Source organism: Gobius niger (genome assembly GCF_951799975.1).
Source record: "Gobius niger genome assembly, chromosome: 1".
Taxonomy (NCBI): domain Eukaryota; kingdom Metazoa; phylum Chordata; class Actinopteri; order Gobiiformes; family Gobiidae; genus Gobius; species Gobius niger.
Genome location: NC_136852.1, coordinates 20,489,755 through 20,511,793, shown reverse-complemented (window position 1 = coordinate 20,511,793; position 22,039 = coordinate 20,489,755). Strand labels below are relative to the sequence as shown.

The following is a 22,039-nucleotide window of genomic DNA, read 5'->3' as shown; positions in this document are numbered from 1 at the left end:
ACTTCACCCCCGTTTGGAGCTATAGGAATTTGCTGGGTGAGGCCAAATGTTAACAACAGCATTGGTCGTTTTGCGTGACTGAAGGCACGCACAAAGACCAGACAGTCTAAGCTCAGGGAAGAACATATCTCAGTATGGAAAAACGGGGTTCTCTGAAATTTTACTGCTGTTTCATTGAGAGCCTCTTAACTTTTTCATTTGTTTGCTGGGTCAAGGGTTTGTCTGTGAAAGATAAAAAGAGACTGCAAAACATTGTCAAAATCAATGGAGTTAAACAAAGAGACCAACAGAGTCTATGGGAGGAGCAGGCGCTAAAGAAGGCTAAATGTATCTTGGGTCGGCCTCTCCATGCTCTGTCTTCAGAGTTTTCGCTCATGCCTTCGAGATGTTGTTTTTATGTACCTTTTCGGTACTGAAGGGACTGTGTTTATTAAGTAACAGACCTTTTGAAATGTGCCCTGTTTTTATTGTTATGGACTATTACTCTCTTGAGCATCTTGTCTTGTCTGAACTGTTGGGAGTGACACACAGTCAGTGACTGTTTGCGATGTGTTTGGGCAATGTTCTGTTATGAGGTTTGCTAGAATTGAATTGCCCTTTGGGACCAATAAAGTTATCTGAATCTGAATCTCTTTTGACACGTTTTCATCGCGTTTTTTTTTAACACTTTTTTATCATGTTTTTGTCGCTCTTTTGTTGCGTTTTCATCCTCAATTTAATATGTTTTTTATGTTTTTTTTGTCTCGTTATTGATGCTATTTTTGAGGCTTTTTTTTTAGAAGCTTTAAGAAAATAACAAAATGTAGTTCCCCCCTCTAAGTTGTTTCACATCTACATGCTTACATACCGTAGATAAGTCTTTATGGTATAAACAAGACTAATTGCTGACCAAGTGAACCAAACAAAACAAAGCCCACAGGTCATAAGGCACATCTGAGGGCTATAATGAGGTTGCCCCTCTCAAAACCTTTACTATTTTCCCTACTAATATCAATTTGACAGGAGTAAACCCACGACACACACAAACTCCCCAGATAACATTGTGACAGAAGGGAAATACAAAATCAAAATGTCAGAAAGCGGGAGGTTATTTGCAAAATAAATATTAAAATGACTTCCCAATTCTATACAGCAGTGTCAAGGTGTGCCACTGTGCATAAAGGAATCAATGATAATCTCCCACAAAGACCACAAAACAGACGGCGAGAAGGAATAAATTGTATTTTCCTATCTAATACTGCATTGCGCAGGAGGTGATTTGAATACATTTTAGCACTGGAGATGACACACTCGCTTAGCAACGGGGTCCAGTGAAAGGAGGCAGGCCACGGGGAGGAGATCCGCACTCTCCACTTGCTCTAAAGTGTGGCTAAATTGAAAAGCTGCTTGCAAACGTATCCAAAGTGACGGGCTCTGTTACACTGTCAGCTTTTAAGCAGGTGAAGGAAATTACAGCCGTGACCCCATGATGCACGCTCAAGAGAGGGGCTCTAAGCAGTGATTTTTTTTTCTCCTTTTTGCCGACACAGAGAAGGCAGGTGAGGGGGTGAGGATGAGGCAGATGAAAAAGGAAGAGTTACTGTACTGATGTAGCCATTAATTTAACATCTAACAGAGTGAGGAGGGCGGCAGCGGCTTAAAGGGGTGAGGGAATGCACACCAAAGCGAACTATCAGCATCTCTGCATGAAGTTATTGTGCTAGCCATATTTATAAAAGGTTACAAAAACGGCAGCTTACACAAAGTGAAAAGAATGTTGAAAGTTTAGATTTTTCTCCTGTTTGTTTTCCCCCTCAACTGCTTCAAACATGGCCATATATAGGCGATTACAGAGATGCGGTCAATATCTGTATATGGATGATTTCAGAGTCGAATCATCCATATATAGACTACTTTAACAAATGCTGAATTATGAATCTAGTTTTCTACTAAGTAAGATACAAAGACATTGGGAGAAGCAAAGTGGTTCAACAGCCCATAATTAAATAAATAACGGAGAATGCTAACATGATGCTTGATGTTAGCATTGTGCTACATGCTAATGCTAGCTAGCGCAGCTACGACTGCCATTCGTTTTTTTGCTGTGAAAAAACATCCATATTGACCCGATTTAGACTTGACTTTATTTGTATGTGATGAATAAATTTATATTCGGCCAGGAAATGGCTAAAAGAGGGAAACATTATTTCCCAAAAGATACTTCCTTCCCACTCGGCGAGGCTACGCCCTCTTCTCTGATGCAATGCCTCTGTATCGTCATGTTCGAAACAGTTGAGGGGAAAACAAGAGGAGAAAAATCTAAACTTTCTATAATTACTCCAAAACTCCTTCAACAAATGCTGAATTATGATATAGTTTTCTACCCAATAAAGAAACAAGGACATAGAGAGGAGCCCATAATTACGTTTAAAAACATGTGTCATGTTAGCATCATGCTACATGCTAACGCTAGCTATGACTGCTGTTTTTTTTTTTTTCCGTTATGACTGAACAATCTGCTGAGAAAAAAACGTCTATATGGACCAGATTTAGATTTGACTTTATTTGTGTGTGATAAGTTTTTATTCTGCCAGAAAAAGGCTAAATAGGGTAAAAAAAATGTGTTTTTCCAAAACCTCCTTCCCCCATGGTGAGGCTATACATATTTTAATCTAGAAAGTTTTCAAAAGTTACACACAAGAAAGCCATAGGAGGCAAGCAATAGAGCACTAGGGGCCACGTCTGATCAACAAAAGAAAAATAGATCCATATGATTAAATCGCTCTATCGCTATTGATAAAAGAACAAAACACAAACAAATTATGATAAATTGAGAGATGGTGTGTTCATTTTCCGGCATAAATCTTGCCTAAACCCTGTCGTTGAAAGTTTTCACTTAAAACGCCCCCCCGTCCCGGTCATCAAAGTGAAAAACAGCACGCTGCTCATAATCGGTGGCACATAAAACTCATATAGGGTTGATATTTTTAATTAGAGAGCTACACTGAGTGAGCCAGTGGGCAGAAAAGGATGGAGAAAGTTATGTCGCTTTTAAAATAAGCTATTACATCTTGACAGCGGCGACCAGCTTCCCGAAGTTAATAAATGAGCGCAATTCACTTCCTGCAGCGATGTTGTGGTTTATTCGCCCATTAGGAGGCAGTGGTCCACCCCGATCCAATCATTCTTTAATTAGAAGTGTTGTTATTTAGCTTGTCACAGGAGTAATACCTCGTGACAGCGTCGGCATGGCAGCCTGCAATCTTCATATTCATTGATTTGGGGGGGGGGGGGGTAGGTCCTGCCTCTCCCCGCTTTATATCCCCGCGTGGACACAGGGGCCAATTGGGCATTTCCGGCTGAATGGAAGGCTATGGAAAGTGACGTCTGTTTAAGTGTGGTATAATATGCTAAGTGTTTTTTTTATTTTTTATTTCAGAGGATCTGCTGATTACTTGCCCAGATTGCCTGAAAAATCCACTATGAGTCACTAAATGTTTACGCAGGAATGAGGAGGCTATAAAGAGGCACAGACTGTCTCAGCAGGCAGCCAGGCACTTGTGCACTGACATCCATCACTCTATATTTGGAGCTGAAAATAAAATATCACTCAGAGGAAATTGATTTTGAAGATGTTTTCAAACTAAATAAAATGTCTCTTTCCTCCTTCTTGCTTTTCTACACACTATAACATAGATAACATAAGCAATTCCCCTCTTGATTGCAATAGTCATTCAGTGGTCAAAACAACAACAAGAACAAGAACAACAAGAACAACAATGACAATTTAAGAAGAAGAAGAAGAAGAAGAAGATCTTTATTTATATATATTTAAGTGCTGTTATATCTGAAATACACCCTTCCTGTCAGGCCTCAGGGATATTTCAGGATTTTTGACATCGGGCATCATGTCCTAGTTATCCAGAGTGTGGCTGATTTCCGGAGATTTTTTATTTTTATTTTTATTTTTTTTCAATTCATGCAGTCTTTAGTGCTAGGCTATTGCTAGACTAGTGCATGTCCATGGTAACTAGTAGCCTGCATTAAAAGCCTCTTCAATATCATCAAGTAGTCCTTCGAACGTTGCCATATCTGATTTGCAGAAAGCTCCTTTGTGAATTCCACGTGTAGTAATATGGCCACAGGTAAACAAACTACTGTAGATCCGGTAACCTAGCAGATCACTCCGCTGCTGCGTAGCTAAGTTACAACCAGCAACCAGTTACAAGCTGATGCTGCTCAAATATAAGTTCTTTAAAATGCAAATTAGTTATATTTCAAAAAAATATTCTGTCAACGCAGACATTTATATGGGTAGTCTGGTGTAATAAGTGATTTGCCTCAGGTGCACTGTGCTTGGGTCAGACTGTTTTTAATGCAGGCTACTAGTTACCATAGACATGCACTAGCCTAGCACTAGCCTAGCTCCACTAAACTCTTCAAATATAAGGACTGCATGAGTAAAAAAAAAAAATCTTTCCAGAAATCAACAACACTCTGGAGAACTAGGAAATGAGGCCCTATGTCAAAAATCCTGAAACATCCCTTTAAGGTTCTTCAGTCATTTTGACTATGTTACTAGTAATAGACTTAGAATGCCCTCTGCAGGGAACACATTCAAAATAACGCTGCCAGGCTACAGCTGTCTTTAAATGGGGGCGCACCTCGTGTTTAATGTGGAGAAATGGCACCTTTATTGAGCCCACATTTAGCTGCTGAGGACAAGTTTGAAATTGCATATGGACTTACCTAGACTCATCAAGCAGAAACTGTGACCCCATTCCAACCTTTCCTGTCAAACCAAGCGGGAATTTGGAGGAGCCTACCTGATACGAAGCAAATTCAGGTGCTCACTGTTCTCTCCCCTGGTCGGTAACTCTCGCCCTGTTATTTCGTCTGTGTCCTTCTTCTTGATGCTGCAGCTGCATCATTTTCCACTAGTTCCAGCCTATATAGCGTAAGTGCTGCTAGTGTGCACGCATTTGGCATAGTGATTAGAACTGGGCACACCTACATCTAAAATTAATAAGAAAATTAAAGATGCTAATGACTTTGAGGGAGCTTTTATGCACTTTTATGTAGTAAGCCCACAAAATGACACATATCATCACATAAATACTTGTTAACCATTAAAACACACTTGTGACAATGTCCCCCATGTGTGCAGGAGGTTATTGTATGTCTCCCTATTGTCAATAATGGGGGTTTTAAAGAACAATCTGTAACTTTCTGTTTTGTTTCTTGAGATGAAATTTAAAAAAAACTCACCAATCAATGCCAGTTGCTTTGCGCTCACTGATTCAATTTGAGCTAACTGCTTTTCTTATTCCTCAAAATACTCTACAAAGAGCTGTAAAAGAAAAAAATAGGAGTTCATCCAATGTCAAAACAAGATTTTTTAACACATTGTCAATTGTCACAGCACCTCCTAGTGTGGCTGTAAAAAACAGTGAGGCAACCAGCCCCACTCCCCCCATGTCACCATGAAGTCTCCTGTACTGGCTATACTAAAGGTCAAAGGGTAAAGTGCTTTTATTGTCATTGCACAGCTGCACAACGAAATGATGTAGATCAGATGGACGTTATCAACCACTTTGTCCAGCTGTATTTTTGCATACATACTCGATGTTTGTGATTTTTTTTTTACCGCCTTGAAAATTGTGATCTGTTGAAAAGTATTAGGGAAAATAAGGGAGCACAGCTTTCAAAAAGGCATTTAAACAGAACTACCTAAGTGCCTAGTGAGCAAAAATGTTACGGCGCCATGCCATGAAAATCTAATCTTTCCTGTTCTTAAACACAGCTCTAAAACAGTAAAAGGGCAGACCTTTGTTATACAGCCCAGACTTATCCTGGGCTGTTGTAATCTTAGCTCAGCAGGTCTACTGTAGTTAACTTCCTAATATACAGTGTTTCCCCTTAATGAACGTGTTTTATTTGTTAACAATTACCTGTTAATAAAGTGTTTCTCTCACTCTAAGCAACATTCAGAACAACATCACCCGAGACTTATTTCCAGCGTCCTTTGTCTCAGCCCTTCAAATAGACATGCCACCACTACATCCCGGTAAGATAGGAAGCAGCCTTATAGCAGAGGGCACCAGGGTGACAACAGGAGACTGCACTCCCACCATAGACAGCTCTGGAAACATTGAACTTTAATGAGATTAGTGACTCAGGGACGGCTGCAGGAGGGAGACAACCCAGCATGCGCTACTACAGTTGGCAGCTTGAAATACAGATTTATGAACTCCATTAAACCGTGTTTCTTTCACTTTATTTGGGGCCTGCAGCATTTGTCCAAAACATTCCCTGCCAGATAAATTGGTAACAGCCTGGCTATATACTTGCACATAAGGTAGCATTACACCTCCTGAATAGACGGACAAAGGGAACTAGACTCCTCAACCACTTGGCTCCGCTGGGCCGACGGTGACTATTGGTAAAGGGGAGGGAGAATACTGGGTCCTGTGGTCCTTGGAACAGGTGGTCATCCCAGACTGGTACGGGCGGCCTGGCAGTGGGGAGCTGGCGTGGGTTGGTAGCCAGACTTTCAATCTGTCCACTTGAAAATTCCCCAGTACTGTTGGAAAGTGTTGTGGTCCCTGGTGGGGGGAGATGGCGATTGCATGTTCCTGATGGGAGGGAGGAGGAGAGGAGCCAGTCAGACTTACGCAGACTTGGATTACGATCAGACTGGGGTATTTTACACAGCGCTACTGAGCTTGTGGGCTGTAACACGTTTTTTTTTTTTTTTTTTCATTGGAGGAGACCCATGTAATCATCTCATGGTGTTTTGGGGGCCTTAATACGGGCAATGATGTCTTACAATTACTGGACAGCGCAGCTTCTTCTGTCCACGCGCCAAGGATGACTGTTGCTAAAACGACCTTATTAAAACCGGATTATCCAAATTCATCAGTGGCGCCCTGGGTGTGGTTACAACAAAATAAGTGCTGCTATTTAGTGTCATCTCAAGTCTGCATGAATGATTTTAGCCGCTTTTTGTGCTGGTTGTGTGACCTTGGGAAAGACACCCACCAGGCCTATGTGTGAGTGTGTGTGTGGTGGTGTGATGGTGCAGATTGGCAGCCCTGCTTTCATCCGTCCAGGGCAGCTGTGGCTATAGTGGCTCACTGAGTATAGAATGATTGAATGAATTTACCTTAGCTGCATAATAATAGCATGATTATAAGGAGGAAGCATAGTAAGAGTAAGAGATGCAATTATACTAACTACACAGTAATTACTCAGGAAACAGGTACTTTGACGTTATTTTATAATATTATGGTTAACCCCAACCTATTATGAAGATTGTAAATGAGCAGAAAACATGGTTATTACTGTTATTACTGTATTGTGCGGCTGTAAATGTAAATCAAAGTAAAATAATTCATCATAGAGGTCGACCGATATGGGTTTTTTGAAGGCCGATGCCATGGGGGATTTTTACTGGCCGATTCCGATCTGCACGGCCGATAATTTTGCCCGATTTTTCCAAATGTCTTGATGCTCCTAAACTGTAAAATGTCAGTGTTGAACTGTAACAACAGGGGGAACTTAATTGGGGCATAGGGCTGACATATTTATGTATAGTAGGTGCTTTAGAGGGAGCTTATTTGAAAGACAAAAATCAGCGGATTCCAAACAAAATCTCTTATGTTTCCGAAATGACAAGCAAAGGTCTGCAACACTGAAATACAATCTGGGTTTTACACACTTGTGACCAATTTTCTGTCTGTGCTCTTTCTAATGCAAAAAACAGGAAGTCTCTATCACTTTCGGTTCCAGAGATATCGGTCTTTTATCGATCCAATATATCAGCCGGCCGATATATCAACCTCTTTTCTAACCGAAAATCCTATCCCGAATGAACTATCCACACATCTTAAAGGAACAGGCCACAGTTTTTCCATACTGAGATTCTTGCCTGAGCTTAGACGAGTTGATGCGTACCTGTCTTGTCTGTACGCGTGCGCTCAGTCACGCAAAGATACCAAAGATGTTGTTCGCATTTAGCCTCTCCTCTGCTCCTCATGGACCCAAACGGGGGTTAAGTTAGAAGCGACCAAGCTCATACATGTTTCCCCTATTTAAATACAGTTACGTGAGCAGTTACAAGATCCAAGTGGAGTTAAACAAACTGAAACATGTCGATTTTCTAAGCGGATAAAAAGGGGAACTATATTGTGAGGGGCAATAATATCTTAGGAGCACTTCGACTTTACTGCGCGGACATCGAAGTGCTCCTAAGGTGTTATTACGCCTCACAATATAGTACCCCTTTCATTTAGTACTCCTTTTATAGCTGAAACTTTGCCCCTTTGCTGTAAATTGCAGGTGGTAGTCTTTCAAACGCAAATCACAGATTTTACTGTAAGTGCACCAGGGACGGTTGTAGTAAAACTGGCTGGTTCAGCTTTACAATCAGCAATATCGTACATTTACTGGTCTGTGTGATTCTCTCTGTCTCGGTGCCAGGCCTTGCTGCATATAGTCCAATTAATTTGTCAGTGCCCTCCTTGTGCCAATGTTCGCTCATCCACATTGTGCACACAGCAGGTACATGGCAAACGGCCTGCCCTGAATGGACTCTCTCTGCCCGTCGCGGCGCTGCGCTGCTTGAGCGGCAGTGCCCTGATCCAGACGGAGACCGCGTTGCCCTCTGACCCCCTCACCTGAGCTCTCACGGTGCTGGTATGTGTGACTAACGGCATCTACTGCCACTGGTAACACGAGACCCCACATGTTTTGTCCATTCTCTCCAGCTGGCACCACAAAAGACATTTCTTCACACGTTTAGCCGAAAATACTATGTCACCCACCATGTAGTACATATTTATTCCAAATGCCCACAAGCAAGTCGTAGAATGTAATCGATTTGCAATGCATGCTGATCAGTTACGATTCTTGCCAGGTTTTCCTCTCAGGAGAAGATGCCCCCTGTTGCGAGCAGCGTCAAAATCTACAGGGTTTTGCCCCGGGACTGAATAAGAAATAGTCACATGCGAGGATATTATTCACCGTGTCCTCAGAATCCCACGGGAGCGCTGCCTTGTCTGCATGTCTGGACTGTGCACCCGCTAACAACCTGCCAGCAAGACACACACACACACACACACACACTGATGACTTCATGAGAGCGAGCGCATCAATGAGTGTTGATAATGCAGAGCGGTTCGATACAGGAAAGCGTTCAGCGCCAAGTTTCATAAAGTCTCATTAAAGTATCTCATGGCAAAAAAAAAAAATCCATATGAAATGACAATTCAAATAGAGAAACTAAAGACTGGAAACACGTTTACTGTTGCGTAAACTTCAGAGGCACTTCCAAGTTATAGCTGAGTAAACAAGAACCATATGCGGGGGTAAAATAAAAAATGACAAACCCAGCTGGCCCGAGGTAGACAGCCATGTATATTTGCATGATGTTGAGTTACAGAACTTTCTTTGTTTGAGCCAGTTTTAACCTGTGATTAATTTTGCCCAAGACTATGGCCTCTGGAAGTGATCCATATCTTTGCACTGGTAGATCATGACTAAAATACAGCACTTGTAAATGCAGCAGTGTAAACAGATGTGGGTGAAATCATTTGTTATTGTTGTTCATGTTGTGGGACAAGGCCTCGTGGAAGACCCAGGACACGCTGGTGGGACTATGTCTCCGAGCTGGCCTGGTGTCGCCTCGGGGTCCCCCCAGAACAGCTGGAGGAGGTGTGTGTGGATCGGGAAGTTTGAGCATCTCTGCTGAGACTGCTGCCCCCGTGACCTGGCCCCGGATAAAGTGGAAGAAAATGGATGGATGAATGGATGTTGTTCATAAATGAGTACAATATCCCACTTTTGCTCTTGTGTGCTATGGTGGTCTGTATTAGTATTACTGTGCTGTATTTGTTTGCATATGTTTATTTCATAATTGAAGTTGCCATTTGAAGTTAAATTCTAGCAGCTTGCGAGTCCCAGGAAGCAGATTGTCGTGACTTCACGTGTCCCCGAAGCCCAAGGTCAGGTCCGTCCGCTCTGACGTAGACGCGCTATCTGACTGACAGCACCCACCGCCGCTGCATGAGCCACTGCTTCACTATTATTGAAAATCAATGCCAATCTTTCAGGGCCAGAGACAAGACATATTTGAACAACAGCCTCCACTCAATAGAGCAGGGTCAGGTTTTATACTGGCTTCCACACAGGTAAAATGCTGTGATAAATGACATTAGTACTAAAGGCTGGACTTGTGCGGCGCGACAGATACAGGACTGTTCAGATGGCTATTAATAAGAGAGGATTTGATGAATAACATACCCTAAATGTTTCAGGTCTGCAACTGTAGAGACATAAAGATGAGTAAAAACGTGTTTGACAAATGCACCACTTACGATTTATATTTGCACTTTTGCTCATTTGCAATTTCACATGAGTTACACACCCAAGTTCAAGTGTTGATTTGGATTCACACGGCAACAATGCTAAAATGTGGAAATAATGATGCTCGTAGTGTTAAAAAAAAACAGGGACTTTTCACAAATTATGGAGCTAAAAAAACAAGGTGTTGCATTTTGTCCTCAAAACACCCAGGGCATGCGACGATTCAGTCAGTATAGCATCAATATAACATTTGCTCTCACTTCTCCTGGACATTTTAATCAATTTACATGATCGAACAATGTAGAGAAAACAAATGCTGACCTATTGATCAAGAGCAAAGCAAATCTTAATCCCATTCCTGGTCAGTGAAGCTACCCACAAGCGTTTGAAAATGATTGGCTAATACATGAAGTGTATAGGTCAATTTAGATTCTGACCATTGAGTTTTTCCATTCAGAAATATAGCCTTCGCACTGTGGTTTGCTTATAGTAAGGGGTAGATATGAAATTTGTGCTCAGGCAAGACTTCATGGTTCCTTTTGATCCTTTTTTTTTTTTTTTCGTCTAAAGACATGTTCCTCCCTTGGTGCACTTCAGCAGTCAGTCACCTTGATTAACTGCTTTTAAAGACTCTTTCAAGTGCAAGGGTCAGCTCGACCATTTAGAAAATCAAAATTGCTTTTTGGAGAGCCCTCGGTCCACCGGGGCACCAGCTATTCACTTCATGTTTTTTCCGCCCCCTTCCACTTGGTCTCGCATGTGTTTGTGTTTTGAGAGGAATGTAAGAGAGCCTCAGCTGGCCAACAGGTTCATTCACTCCTATGCCATTGTCTTGCCTCATCGCCAGCGCACACAGCACTAGAGCAGATTAAATGGAAGTGAATTTTGTAGTTCTACCGCTGTGCCTCCGATCAATGTCTTTGAGAAAGCTTTGAGAGCAGTAATTGAATCATCTGGCCACAGTTATCAGCCACTGTTAGACTATCGTACCCCAGCTAATTGAATTTGAAGGTGTGTCTCTCAAGCTGCACATAAGGTTTGGGCAAAGGGTAACTCTTTTCTTTTGTTATAAAATAATCTCCTGCTCTGCTCAATTGTACCCAGAAAAGGGCTAACATCTTTTAATCATTTTGGTGAACAACACCTTCTCTCAGCAATAGTCAACAAATTAATCAAGTCTCTGATAATGCATTTTCTGGGTCCGAATCAAGATTCGTTTTCTATAAGAAAGTAATTGAAAGTGCACACAGGCAAATTGGAATTGCTTAAGTTTGTTGTGGGTTGGATCATCAGACTGTCCTGTTAGTTACACACTCTTTTAGCCTTTATAAGTTTGTTTATACCTCAGAACCAACAGGTTGTTGATTCAATAACTGCTCCCACTGGTGCATTGTGTTCTGGAGCAAGAATGTCTGTGTCTGCTAAATTAGAGGTGTCTCAAAAACGTGACCTCATCCCTGTGACGATTAGGGATGAGGTCGCTATTCTGAATTTTTCAGTCACGGTTATTGAAAGGAAAAATATTCCCAGTTATTCATGATTATCAAAAATAAGGAAGAAAATACTGAGAATGTATCAAATACTGTCTCAATGTACATTATACATACATTTTTATATTTGTTTAAGGGTTGTTTTCATTAAAAACCTATTGAACATTGACTGTATCTTTTAACTTTGACCCTTATGTAAAACACAATAATAAGCTATGCCTAGAGGTGTTCCAGGCATGTCCTAGTGGGACAAGGCCTCGTGGAAGACCCAGGACACGGTGGTGGGACTATGTCTCCGAGCTGGCCTGGTGTCACCTCGGGGTTCCCCTAGAACAGCTGGAGGAGGTGTGTGTGGATCGGGAAGTTTGGGCATCTCTGCTGAGACTGCTGCCCCCGCGACCCGGCCCCGGATAAAGCGGAAGAAAATAGATGGATGGATGGAATAAGCAATAGAATATTATCATGAGCAACATCTACAGGAAGAACACTGGTGTGAATGTTTTCAAAAGATAGCACATTTTCTCTCTCGTTGCTGCTCATAGTTCTTTTGGGACTCTTCCCTTGGCAACGTTATGCTTAACATGCGAAAACGGACACGATTTGCTCTGTGCACATTGGATTTGGATTATATATATAAATATTTTGGGCTGGATTTCACACTGGACGGATTTTTTTCAGTCTTTAGCAATGAGTGCACACCGTTTGGCACAAATACATTAAGGCTCATGAGTCGTGACTGCGGTTTGGGTCCTACAATTCGTACAGTTAATCTAGTCAGCTTTTATAACCGCGATAACTGTAAAACCGGTTAATCGTGACATCCCTAGTGCCGATCTGCTTGAGTCAGTGCTTGTCCGAAGGGCCAAAGTGACACTCAATTTCAGCCCAGGGATTTTCTGAAACTTCTTATATAAATCCTAGTGTAACTCTAATGTTTCAAATATTTAACAAGGTTTTCTGGTTTCCTGTCGAATCTGAAATCTAATCTCGGATTTCTGCCATAGCTGAATGGTGTGTGTCAGATGAGATCACTTTTCCATCAACGTGAAAATAGAAGCGTAATATCGTATCCTCACATGAGTCTTAGAAAATCTCCATTATTAATATCAAATGAAATGGATACTTACGCTACGCACGTAAGGCCCGGACAGTGGGGGCTTTAATTTTTGATGACTCTCCAACTATAGGGCTGAAGTAAGAGGACGTGCATGTAGCTGCTCCTCTCTTTTTATGTGAGGAGGTGACAGCTGAAATCCTCTGTGCAGAGTGCCCGAGGCTACACAACAGGGAAATTGCATTCTGATCTGCCCTCCTCGGTGTGTTGGTGTCGTACAGCTGACTATTGTGTCTGGCATTTGCATTAGGCCAAAGAAATCCAACCCTCTACTTGGCTTTTACGATGCCCCTGATGAGACAACAGTGGGACGTGGCGCTTGTCGGTTGCCACAATACAGTAACATCACCTTTATTATGCCAGTCTTCCAAGCTCTTCAAATCTTTCTTTATTGAAAAAAGTTGACACCATCTCCTACTACAATATATATGTTGCTGATTTGTTTTGGGACTCCGAAGTGCATACACTAATCGGAGTGTGCATTGGGTCTCCAATGGGACATAACATTATGAACACTGACAGCTGAAATGAACAAATGCGGAATCATGCGTGAGGGTATTAGAGGTCGACCGAAATGGGTTTTTCTAAGGCTGATGCCGATATGATCGGCCAATATTTTTGGCCGATGTCAAATGTCTGTCTTTAATCCTATAAAAACATTTTACTTGGCCTCTCCATCAGAGGCTAATTTTATCTTAGGTGATTCACTCATAGTTTCTGTCCCAACTTTGATTAGTTGCCGTTAGCATTAGCATGCTGCCGTGAGAATTAGCATACTGTTGCTAGCCGCAGCATTTTCGGGGTCAGTCCATTAGTCCGACGTCTCATTATTCCGAAAATGTCCCATTGAGCAGGGGTGCCATCGGTCCGACATCTCTTTAGTCAGGAAAAAAGGGACCCATTGGTCAAAGGTCACGCTGGTCCGACCATCAGCAGCGGAGATGTGCTCGGAGTTTAGGGTCATGTGAAATAGCTATTCTCGTCAGCGGACTTGGAGCACATGTGTGGTAAACTGCAAGCACATCTCCACAGTTTATGATCGGACCAATTGGACTTAATGGGCCTGTTTTTTGCTGACTAAAGAGATGTCGGACAAATGGCACCTAGCTCTGCTCACTGGTAAATTTTCAGAATAATGAGACGTCGGACCAATGCATGTCCATATTCACTAAGGTTTAGTGAACTTTAGTCAAACTTGTAGCTCACCAATTCAAAACCCTGACTTTGGTTTTTATCGGTGCTAGACCGGACGCTAGTCGATATTGTAAAATCCCCAAATATCGGTCGACCTCTAGTGGGTATTGACAGTATTGCAAATGGGTAATTACAGATCAATCCAAGCAAAAAATAAAAAACATTTATTCTTTAAAATGTGAGGTTTTAAGGTGAGCAGGAGTGTTTAGCTCTATCTCCCCAAATGACTGAGAGAATGCAGAACAAGTATTGTTTAGAACGCACATTAGGAGCATACTGTTTACTGTGCTCTACTTTTATCATACTGTACTTTTATCCTCAAATGCAGTAAAGGAACTCCACCATAAAACCTCCCCATGAACATGACATGGCATGTTGGACTTTAGAAGCCAACTCTGGTGTAACATGCTTTCCATTGGGCAGTCCAATGTGCTCTGGCCCTCTGTGTATCTATCATTATGTGGACTGAAAGAGGGGAGCCGGCAGGGCAGGGGAGGGGAGTCCCAGGGGTGCACGACCTTGTCCCGACATCACCCTGAGGGACCGGCACATAATACCTGAGCCATCACGAGGCCAGCAGATAGACTGGTCTTTTCAAAGGAGAGGTGTCGAGGATTGTTTTGTCCTATCACAACAGCAGCCAGACATTGATTGGTCCCTGGCCTGTCTTAAAATGGACATCTTCAACTTCTGAGGGGGAAAGGAAGATCAAGCCAGGGCTTAAATCTGAACAGAAGTCAAGGAAATGTTACTTTTACAATAAACTACAAGAAGCTTTTATTACCCAATTTTAGAAGACAGTTGTTTTGTATTTTCCCACTACTGGATACAATTATTGTAAAACACCATATATGTCTTCAATGAATAATGTTTTACTTTTTAAACACTGTGCTGGATGTCTGAACATTGTGATTAACAAGAACATTAATTGTGTTTGGATTTGTCCTTGCTCGTTTTGAAATGTGTTTTCTTGGCAGCGGCATAACATTGTTGTAAATACCTTTTATATTCCTTGTTTCCTCCAAAGAACGGGGCTGGTTTCCATAATGTCTGTGCTCTTGAGAGCGCTGTCAAGCTTTTTTTTCAGCCTCCCTTTGAGCGATTGATGAAACACACCACCTACAAATGCTGACTGTAACAAGGTACCATTCAGAAAACTGCATTCAGGTTAAGCCATGGCTGAGCAAAACAATGGACATGACTCTGAAAAATACTTACGACTGCTGGACCGCTCCAACTGCTTTGAGTTTTCTAAAAAACAAAAAAAAAAAAAAACATTACTTTTGTACACATTGAATTATGTGCTTTTTCTAAAATGAAAAGCATGTATTTTCAACATGTTTTAGAACAAAGAATAATCTTCCTTTGTTACTGTTTTCTGTTTTCTTGTTACTGTCTGACTCTTGATTAAGGATGCACTGGTATCGGATATTGGAGCCAATACTGAAAAAAATACGTTATCGGGTATCGGCTACAAATATCCGAAACTGAACAATACCAGTTTTGGCTCTCAACGCCTTAAAAACACTTTTACCACCTAAATCTAAGCGAATATGGGCATGCTGTATGTCATTGTGAAGCTAAGAACCTGGAGAATTCAATAACTGAGTTAGTGTTTACCTCTGCAAATGTATTTTTGATCGCCGCGCAAAATTTTGCAGTTAGCGATAGCATGCTTTAGCTAGCGGGAGCATGCTGATGCTAACGAAAACTAGCTCAAGGCTGGGTCAGAAAATTAAATATCTATAGTAGCCTATAATAAAATAAAAGTGACTACTGCTGAAGCCAAGTGTTTGTATTTTAGTTTAAGAAATAACTGATCGAACATTGTAATGCTCAGATTACCCAATGTGAGTTATTTACATTAATGCAACCTAAAGCCTGTCATAAACTCAATCAATCATCAATAGTTGATCTGTACCATGACAGTAAAATATGACTCTATTGATCTTACAATGGAGAAGAGTCAATCAATTTTTTCACTCAGAGAAAGACACTTTTTTAGAAAGTCTCGGTATCGGTAAATATCGGATATCGGCAGACACTCAAACCCCAGTATCGGTATTGATAGTAAAAAAGCTGGATCAGTGCATCTCTACTCTTGATTGTAGAAAAGTTTGCTCTTGTGTGATGCTGTTCTTTGGAAAATTCACTTCAGTGTGTTTCCTGTGGAGGGCACTGCATCAATATTTATTCCGCATTAAAAAATATAGGAAAAACACCTCAGGCCCAAAGAAAATAGAAGAAGTTCTGGACATCTTTTTCTTTTTGCAAGACACAAACACCCGTTGAGTGTTTATATATGCATGTAATATTTTACAATACTGTTCTCTCTGCTCGCTGGTGTGCATTTCAGACAAGAGCTCCTACCTGCTCTCTCCTCCATCAAGCCCCACGCCGAGAGGTAAAGGTTCTTTGTTGTAACGCTGTGCCTCGTGTGTCTCCCTGCAGAGAAGCCCATGGCGCAGGGGCCCCCAGGCGGAGTGATCGGGGTCCTTGGCGGAGTGGTTGCCATCGGCCTCATCATCGGAGTGGGGGTGACTGTTTTCATGGTCCATCGGCGGCAGCAGAAGACTCGCACAGAGACAGATAATGACCTGTGAGTACCGCCGCAGAATCACTACACACAAAGCACTGAGCGGGACAGCTGTAAGATTAGCTGTGCTCTGCTGTCAGCTCAAGAGACAGGGAAACGCTCCCCAATGGACAAAGCACTTTCTCCACACGTTTGAACACATCAGGACATGCTCCGATTCAGCCATTTTCCCTCCACGAACCCATTGTGATCGAAGGTACTGTTCGAATGTCTCACCTGCTGCAGACAAATAGTGAAACCGTGGCAGATCAGAATCAGGCTCGTCTTGGTTGTCACGATGCATCCTTTGAGATAAATCAAGTTTTGCGTGATTACTAGATATGTTGAATGATATTGAGAGGAAGCTCCAGGCCTGGCTGTCCTCTCAGGGAACCCCACCAAGCAGCCAAAGTGTCAGAGGCAGTGGGTGTGAGGTTTGGCTGTGACTGCTCTCCGCTTCAATCTTCTCATGAGATTACAATGATCATTTTAGAGTTCACCGTAATGATGCATCTCTGAACATCAGCCAAGCCTGCTCTTTTCCCGGTGAATTGTAAAAGTAGGTTTAGTTTTCGCATTAACATGAACCTGTTCACAGGTGAGACATAACAGGACTTTACCATCATCTGTTGTTTCCTAATGTTAAGGGTTTCAAGTAGGGCTCGACCGATATAGATTTTTGGGGCTCGATACTGGTTGGCATGGCCGATAGCCGATATGTAGGCCGATATTTTATGTTATTTAATTTAATGTAAATTAGCCTAGTTAAACATGTATTAATATAGTAAAGGTTTAAATCATAGAAATACATCTGATAGAGGTCGACTGATGGCCGATGTTGATTATTGGGGATTTTGATTGGCCGATATGCACCGCTGATATTTTAGGAAGATGTCTGGTATAATCCTGTGTATGAAGCTTCTAAACGTGTCAGTGTTGAACTTTGACAGCAGGGGGCGCTCTATTTATGTTTAGTGTGTACTTCAGATGGAGCTTGTTTGAAAGACAAAACTAAGCAGATTCTAAAATGGAAAAAAAGGGCATCTCTACCTCTTATGGTTACAAAATTATGGAAGTTATTGGAGGGCTCATTTTTAAGCTCTATCTGAGCTCTTTCCAATACAAAAAAGTTCATCACTTTCGGTTCAGGAGATTTCGGCATTTTCATCGACCGATACTGTAAAGTAGCTCATATCGACCGGGCCCTAGTTTCAAGATTAAAGGATTCAAGGGTTCCAAACAAAACAAACTGTTGAACACAACACAAATGTAGCTTCAATCATATTTATTCTTGGACTCACTTATAATTCATCATTAGAGTCCCATACAAAGGCCAATTCTTGTGATGTGTCACTATTCACATCAACATTTACATGGCACCTATAGTCCACATGTGCATGATTGTTGGATGCAAACAATGACATATCTCCCTGGGTAAAGGAGAATCTTCTGACCACATGTCGTACTGTTACACCTCGAGATGTAATCATGTTGCGAGGTTGGGAGCCCTCAGCACACTGCTTCCAGCTCTCAGGAATTCTTTCTCAAGACAAATGAGTCCCACTCAGTCTCGTGCCCCATCTCTCTCTGTCTGTTCCCCCTGCGCTCTAATCTGTCTCTTTCACTCTGCTGCTGCTCTCTCCCTCAGCACTGCTGTGGCTGCTGTGGCCGATAGTTGTGTGACACAGGCTCCAGAGAAGCCCGATTCCCCCACCAGGAAAGTAGAGAGCCCTGCCCCTGTGTCCCCTGCTGACCCCTGTGCTCCTGGATCCATCCTGTTACCTGCATGTAACGGCGGCGTACAGGTCACATACGTCAGCACGCCTCTGTGAGCGCACAGCCGGAGATATTCAGACTTAACTGACAAGACAATCAAACACACTACTCTTATGAAATTAGCATTTTTATTGCTTCATATCACACAGATTTGAGAAGCACTTGCATCATGTGGTCCAACTTGTCTCGCGATACAGATTAGAAACCCAGAACTTCACTTAAACGCAAATCTCTGCTATTTTGCAATGGTAAACATAAAAGTGTACCTTTGAACTAAACATTCATCTAGATTCCTGGCTCTGTTTTTTGTTTTTAAATGATCTTTTAAACTAAAATGTTTGTACAGGACTGTAGCCTATGCTTTCAATTGTGCCACAAAAAACATAGCGTTGCTCTTAATCAAGTCTTGCAACAAAAAACGTATATCTGATCCAAATGTGTGTACATTGGAACGTATTAATTTGCGATATCAGCGGGAAAGCGTGAGCTCATAACAGCTTTGTTCCCCCAGTACTAATGATAATGTCTTCCTGAAGGGGACCACATTGTGCAGCCTCTGTCCTCTGGCTTGTTCTCCACTCCCTCCTTCTGTGTGCATGATTATTGTCACATCTGCATGAAGAAACTCAGTGTGTAGCCATATTAATGTGCGTTTGGCATGTTGTACAATATCCAAAACAATCTGTGTCCATTTGTGGTGTTTAGCGTCTAATTGAGACATGTCGCAAAGTGTGATTGTCAGTGACGTTGTGGAAAGAGGTATTGTTGGTGGAGTTTTCGCTGAGCGTGGGTGAAGCTGACGGAAAGCTGTTTAATTTTGCATGTTGATGAGCCGTTAATCAGGCTTGGCCATTTGATAACATGGCTGAGTGCACCGCCAGTCACGCCCGTGTTTGCCCTCGCACGGCAACACATGATGTGACTCGAAATTGGTCAATCCTCATAAATCACGCGCTCTTTACAGGCAGCACTGGCACAAGTACCACTCATTATCAAAATAGATGGCCGGTGTCAAGAGCAATGTTTTCAGAATAATGTGTTCATCACTCCATCCCGCGTTCGACTGTGATGTATGACCTCCAAAAAGCGGCGCAAAGCTGCCAATCTCGACGCCGCGCGCCCGTGCAAAAATAAATTCTACGTGTCGAGTTCGCGACATGCAGTCACCGCGGACACTGCAGGACAAATGGGACGGTGTAATTCACTCTGAAGGCAAACTTCTTGGATTGATTTAGCACAAGGAAGGCGAAGAATTGTAAAAGCTATAAAGTTGTCAGGTGATGCATTTCAGTTCATGTCACTCCACACAGACGAATGAGACGAGTCCTGTGGCTGAACAAAGCACAGCACAACACACTAAACAGGCCACATTGATAAATCAGCGTCGCATCTGGTGGAGAGTCCATGAAAATCCAAACGTAGCAACATCATTTAAAGGACAATGGAAGAGACTTAAATGAAATATTATGTGGAGCCGTGTCTGATAATGTCTGGAAGTTTGTTAATTTTTAGCTCCAAGCTGTAACCAGAATAGCCTTGTCCTTGTATTTGTCATTCATGGACTTTCACTGCTGTTGCTGTGCCAGTGTAAATGACTGAGTGTTGCTTGTCCATAGTTGCTTCAAAATGTACACCATGCTGATTAGTTTCTCTGTACTGAATGTTTTTGATGTGGCACTGTCAGATATAATATTATCTGTACTCTGAGTTTTTTGTGTATAGGAACCCAAGCCTTGAACACACGGCTTTACATATCAAAACAAGTGTACATATGAAAGCTTTGGTCTGTTCTTAAAGTCTTTTTGATAAAAAAAGAAATCATGATTATAATAATAAAAAAAAAACAATATTGCTGTAATCTTCTTTTTTGTTTGAACAGTCATTATTAGCTTTTGTTTGGAGAACTGCAACACAAAAAAACCCTGTTGAATTGTAATTGTCTCTTTCGGATTAAATAACATTTTCTCAATTTGCAATTAAGATTCCATTAGCATTTAAATAGCATTTTCAAAAAAGATTGAGACCTGAAAAAAAAAAAAAAAAAAATCAATGTGAAAGAAACTCAGCAGTTCAACATGGGCATGCGTTTGGGAAACACAGCCATTCTCCTGCAGAGTGTGGAGGAAGATCATCTCCAAATTGTATCTTTGAAGGCTACTATTTGTGCACGTTTTTTGGACATAAATCATAAATCGCAGATTACACTCCTCACTTCGAGGATTAGCTAAGTTTTTCTCTCAGCATCCCCCGTTAAATCTTCCCTTAAGCCGCCTGGAACCTTTTGTATCCAGCCGAGCGCGAAGGGCTGAAGATGAGGGAGCTGGGTTCTTTAGTTGGAAGTACAGAAGAAAAAAAGAAAAAAGCATGGTGGATATGTGAATGCAGTGCAGCTGATGCTCGGCGCTCCCCAGTGGCTCGTGCGGCCTGTCGGCTTCCATTAGTGCGTGTGTGTCACTGCAGGGCCAGGCCCACACGCCGCCCCCTCCTGCTCTGCTCGGCCCTGCACACTAAAAGATGACACTGTGGAGACAGACACGCATGAGGTGGTCAGGCACACAGCGGCATGGCTGAAAATAATTTGGACAATGCGGCATGCTTTTAAAAATCAAAGTAGCGTGCACAGAAAAAACACACTTGTATACTGAAAAATAGACTGGAGTCACAAGCCATTTTACTCATTGGCCAGTCTCAGGGAAAGCCCGACTTGGGAAACGAAAAGAAAGAAACTATTATAACTCTAACCTTCAGTCATCCAGGGGGTTCAATTCAATCAAACAAAACAACTTCTCGCTCTTCCTCCACGGAGCTTCTACACAGTCATAGCATGAACTACAAACATTGTACCGCCTGTTCTTTCTTCACATCTGACTGCTACCTAAATGTTCCTAATTTTGCGTGAAACTTTTGTCAAGTAATGCAATCAGCAAAAAAAAGTGAAATCAAAGTTTCTAAAAGTATTTGTCTGCAGTTTCCTGTTGGCATATGGCAGTACCACAGGAGCAAACGTGGATAATCGTCAACTCTGCACAATGTCTTGCTATTTGTGTATATAACATCTGGTAATTATATCTTCAGTCACAAAGGTTGTCCCTCCACATCTGGCACTCACAAAGTCTTTTACCAGCTTTTGATTTCTGTTATTATTATCATCGTAAAAAATAATACGCCACTGGTTTGACTGTCTTTTCTTATGTCCATAATAAAGTTAAGTGACGTTCTTTTGCCACAGTGATTACTTTGCAGTGTCCCCGCAGGAACCCGCTGATTACGAACGTGGGCCGTAGTTATGAACGTGATGGGAGCACGGGTGCACAGCTGTATGATGCATGGGATATGAGACCTCCCTTGAGTTTTGGTCACATTTAATAAACTCTCTCAGCATATGGAGAAGGCAGACAACCGCTTTGAGTGTGCTCTTCGCCTAATGTGCAATGAAAAGCAAACATAAGTGCACCCAATGGGATCAGAAAAACTCGAACATGCTCAGACAGCAGATTGTAATTCAGAATGGAGAGCTAAACATGGTACAGCTATGCCTTATTTCAT

General features: G+C 42.0%; 1 protein-coding gene across 5 annotated transcripts in view; it reads left to right on the top strand.

The window, feature by feature from the left end:
* nectin1b (nectin cell adhesion molecule 1b) overlaps positions 1-22,039 on the top strand; it is a 163,620-nt gene that overhangs the window by 125,422 nt on the left and 16,159 nt on the right. For 3 of the 5 annotated variants that reach the window (XM_079553712.1, XM_079553715.1, XM_079553714.1), the window contains exons 6-7: positions 16,594-16,741; positions 18,366-18,436. In XM_079553712.1, coding sequence (XP_079409838.1) covers positions 16,594-16,741; positions 18,366-18,436 — 219 coding nt within the window. The remainder of the gene's footprint in view (positions 1-16,593; positions 16,742-18,365; positions 18,437-22,039) is intronic. The other 2 variants (XM_079553713.1, XM_079553717.1) reach the window with 1 other exon arrangement.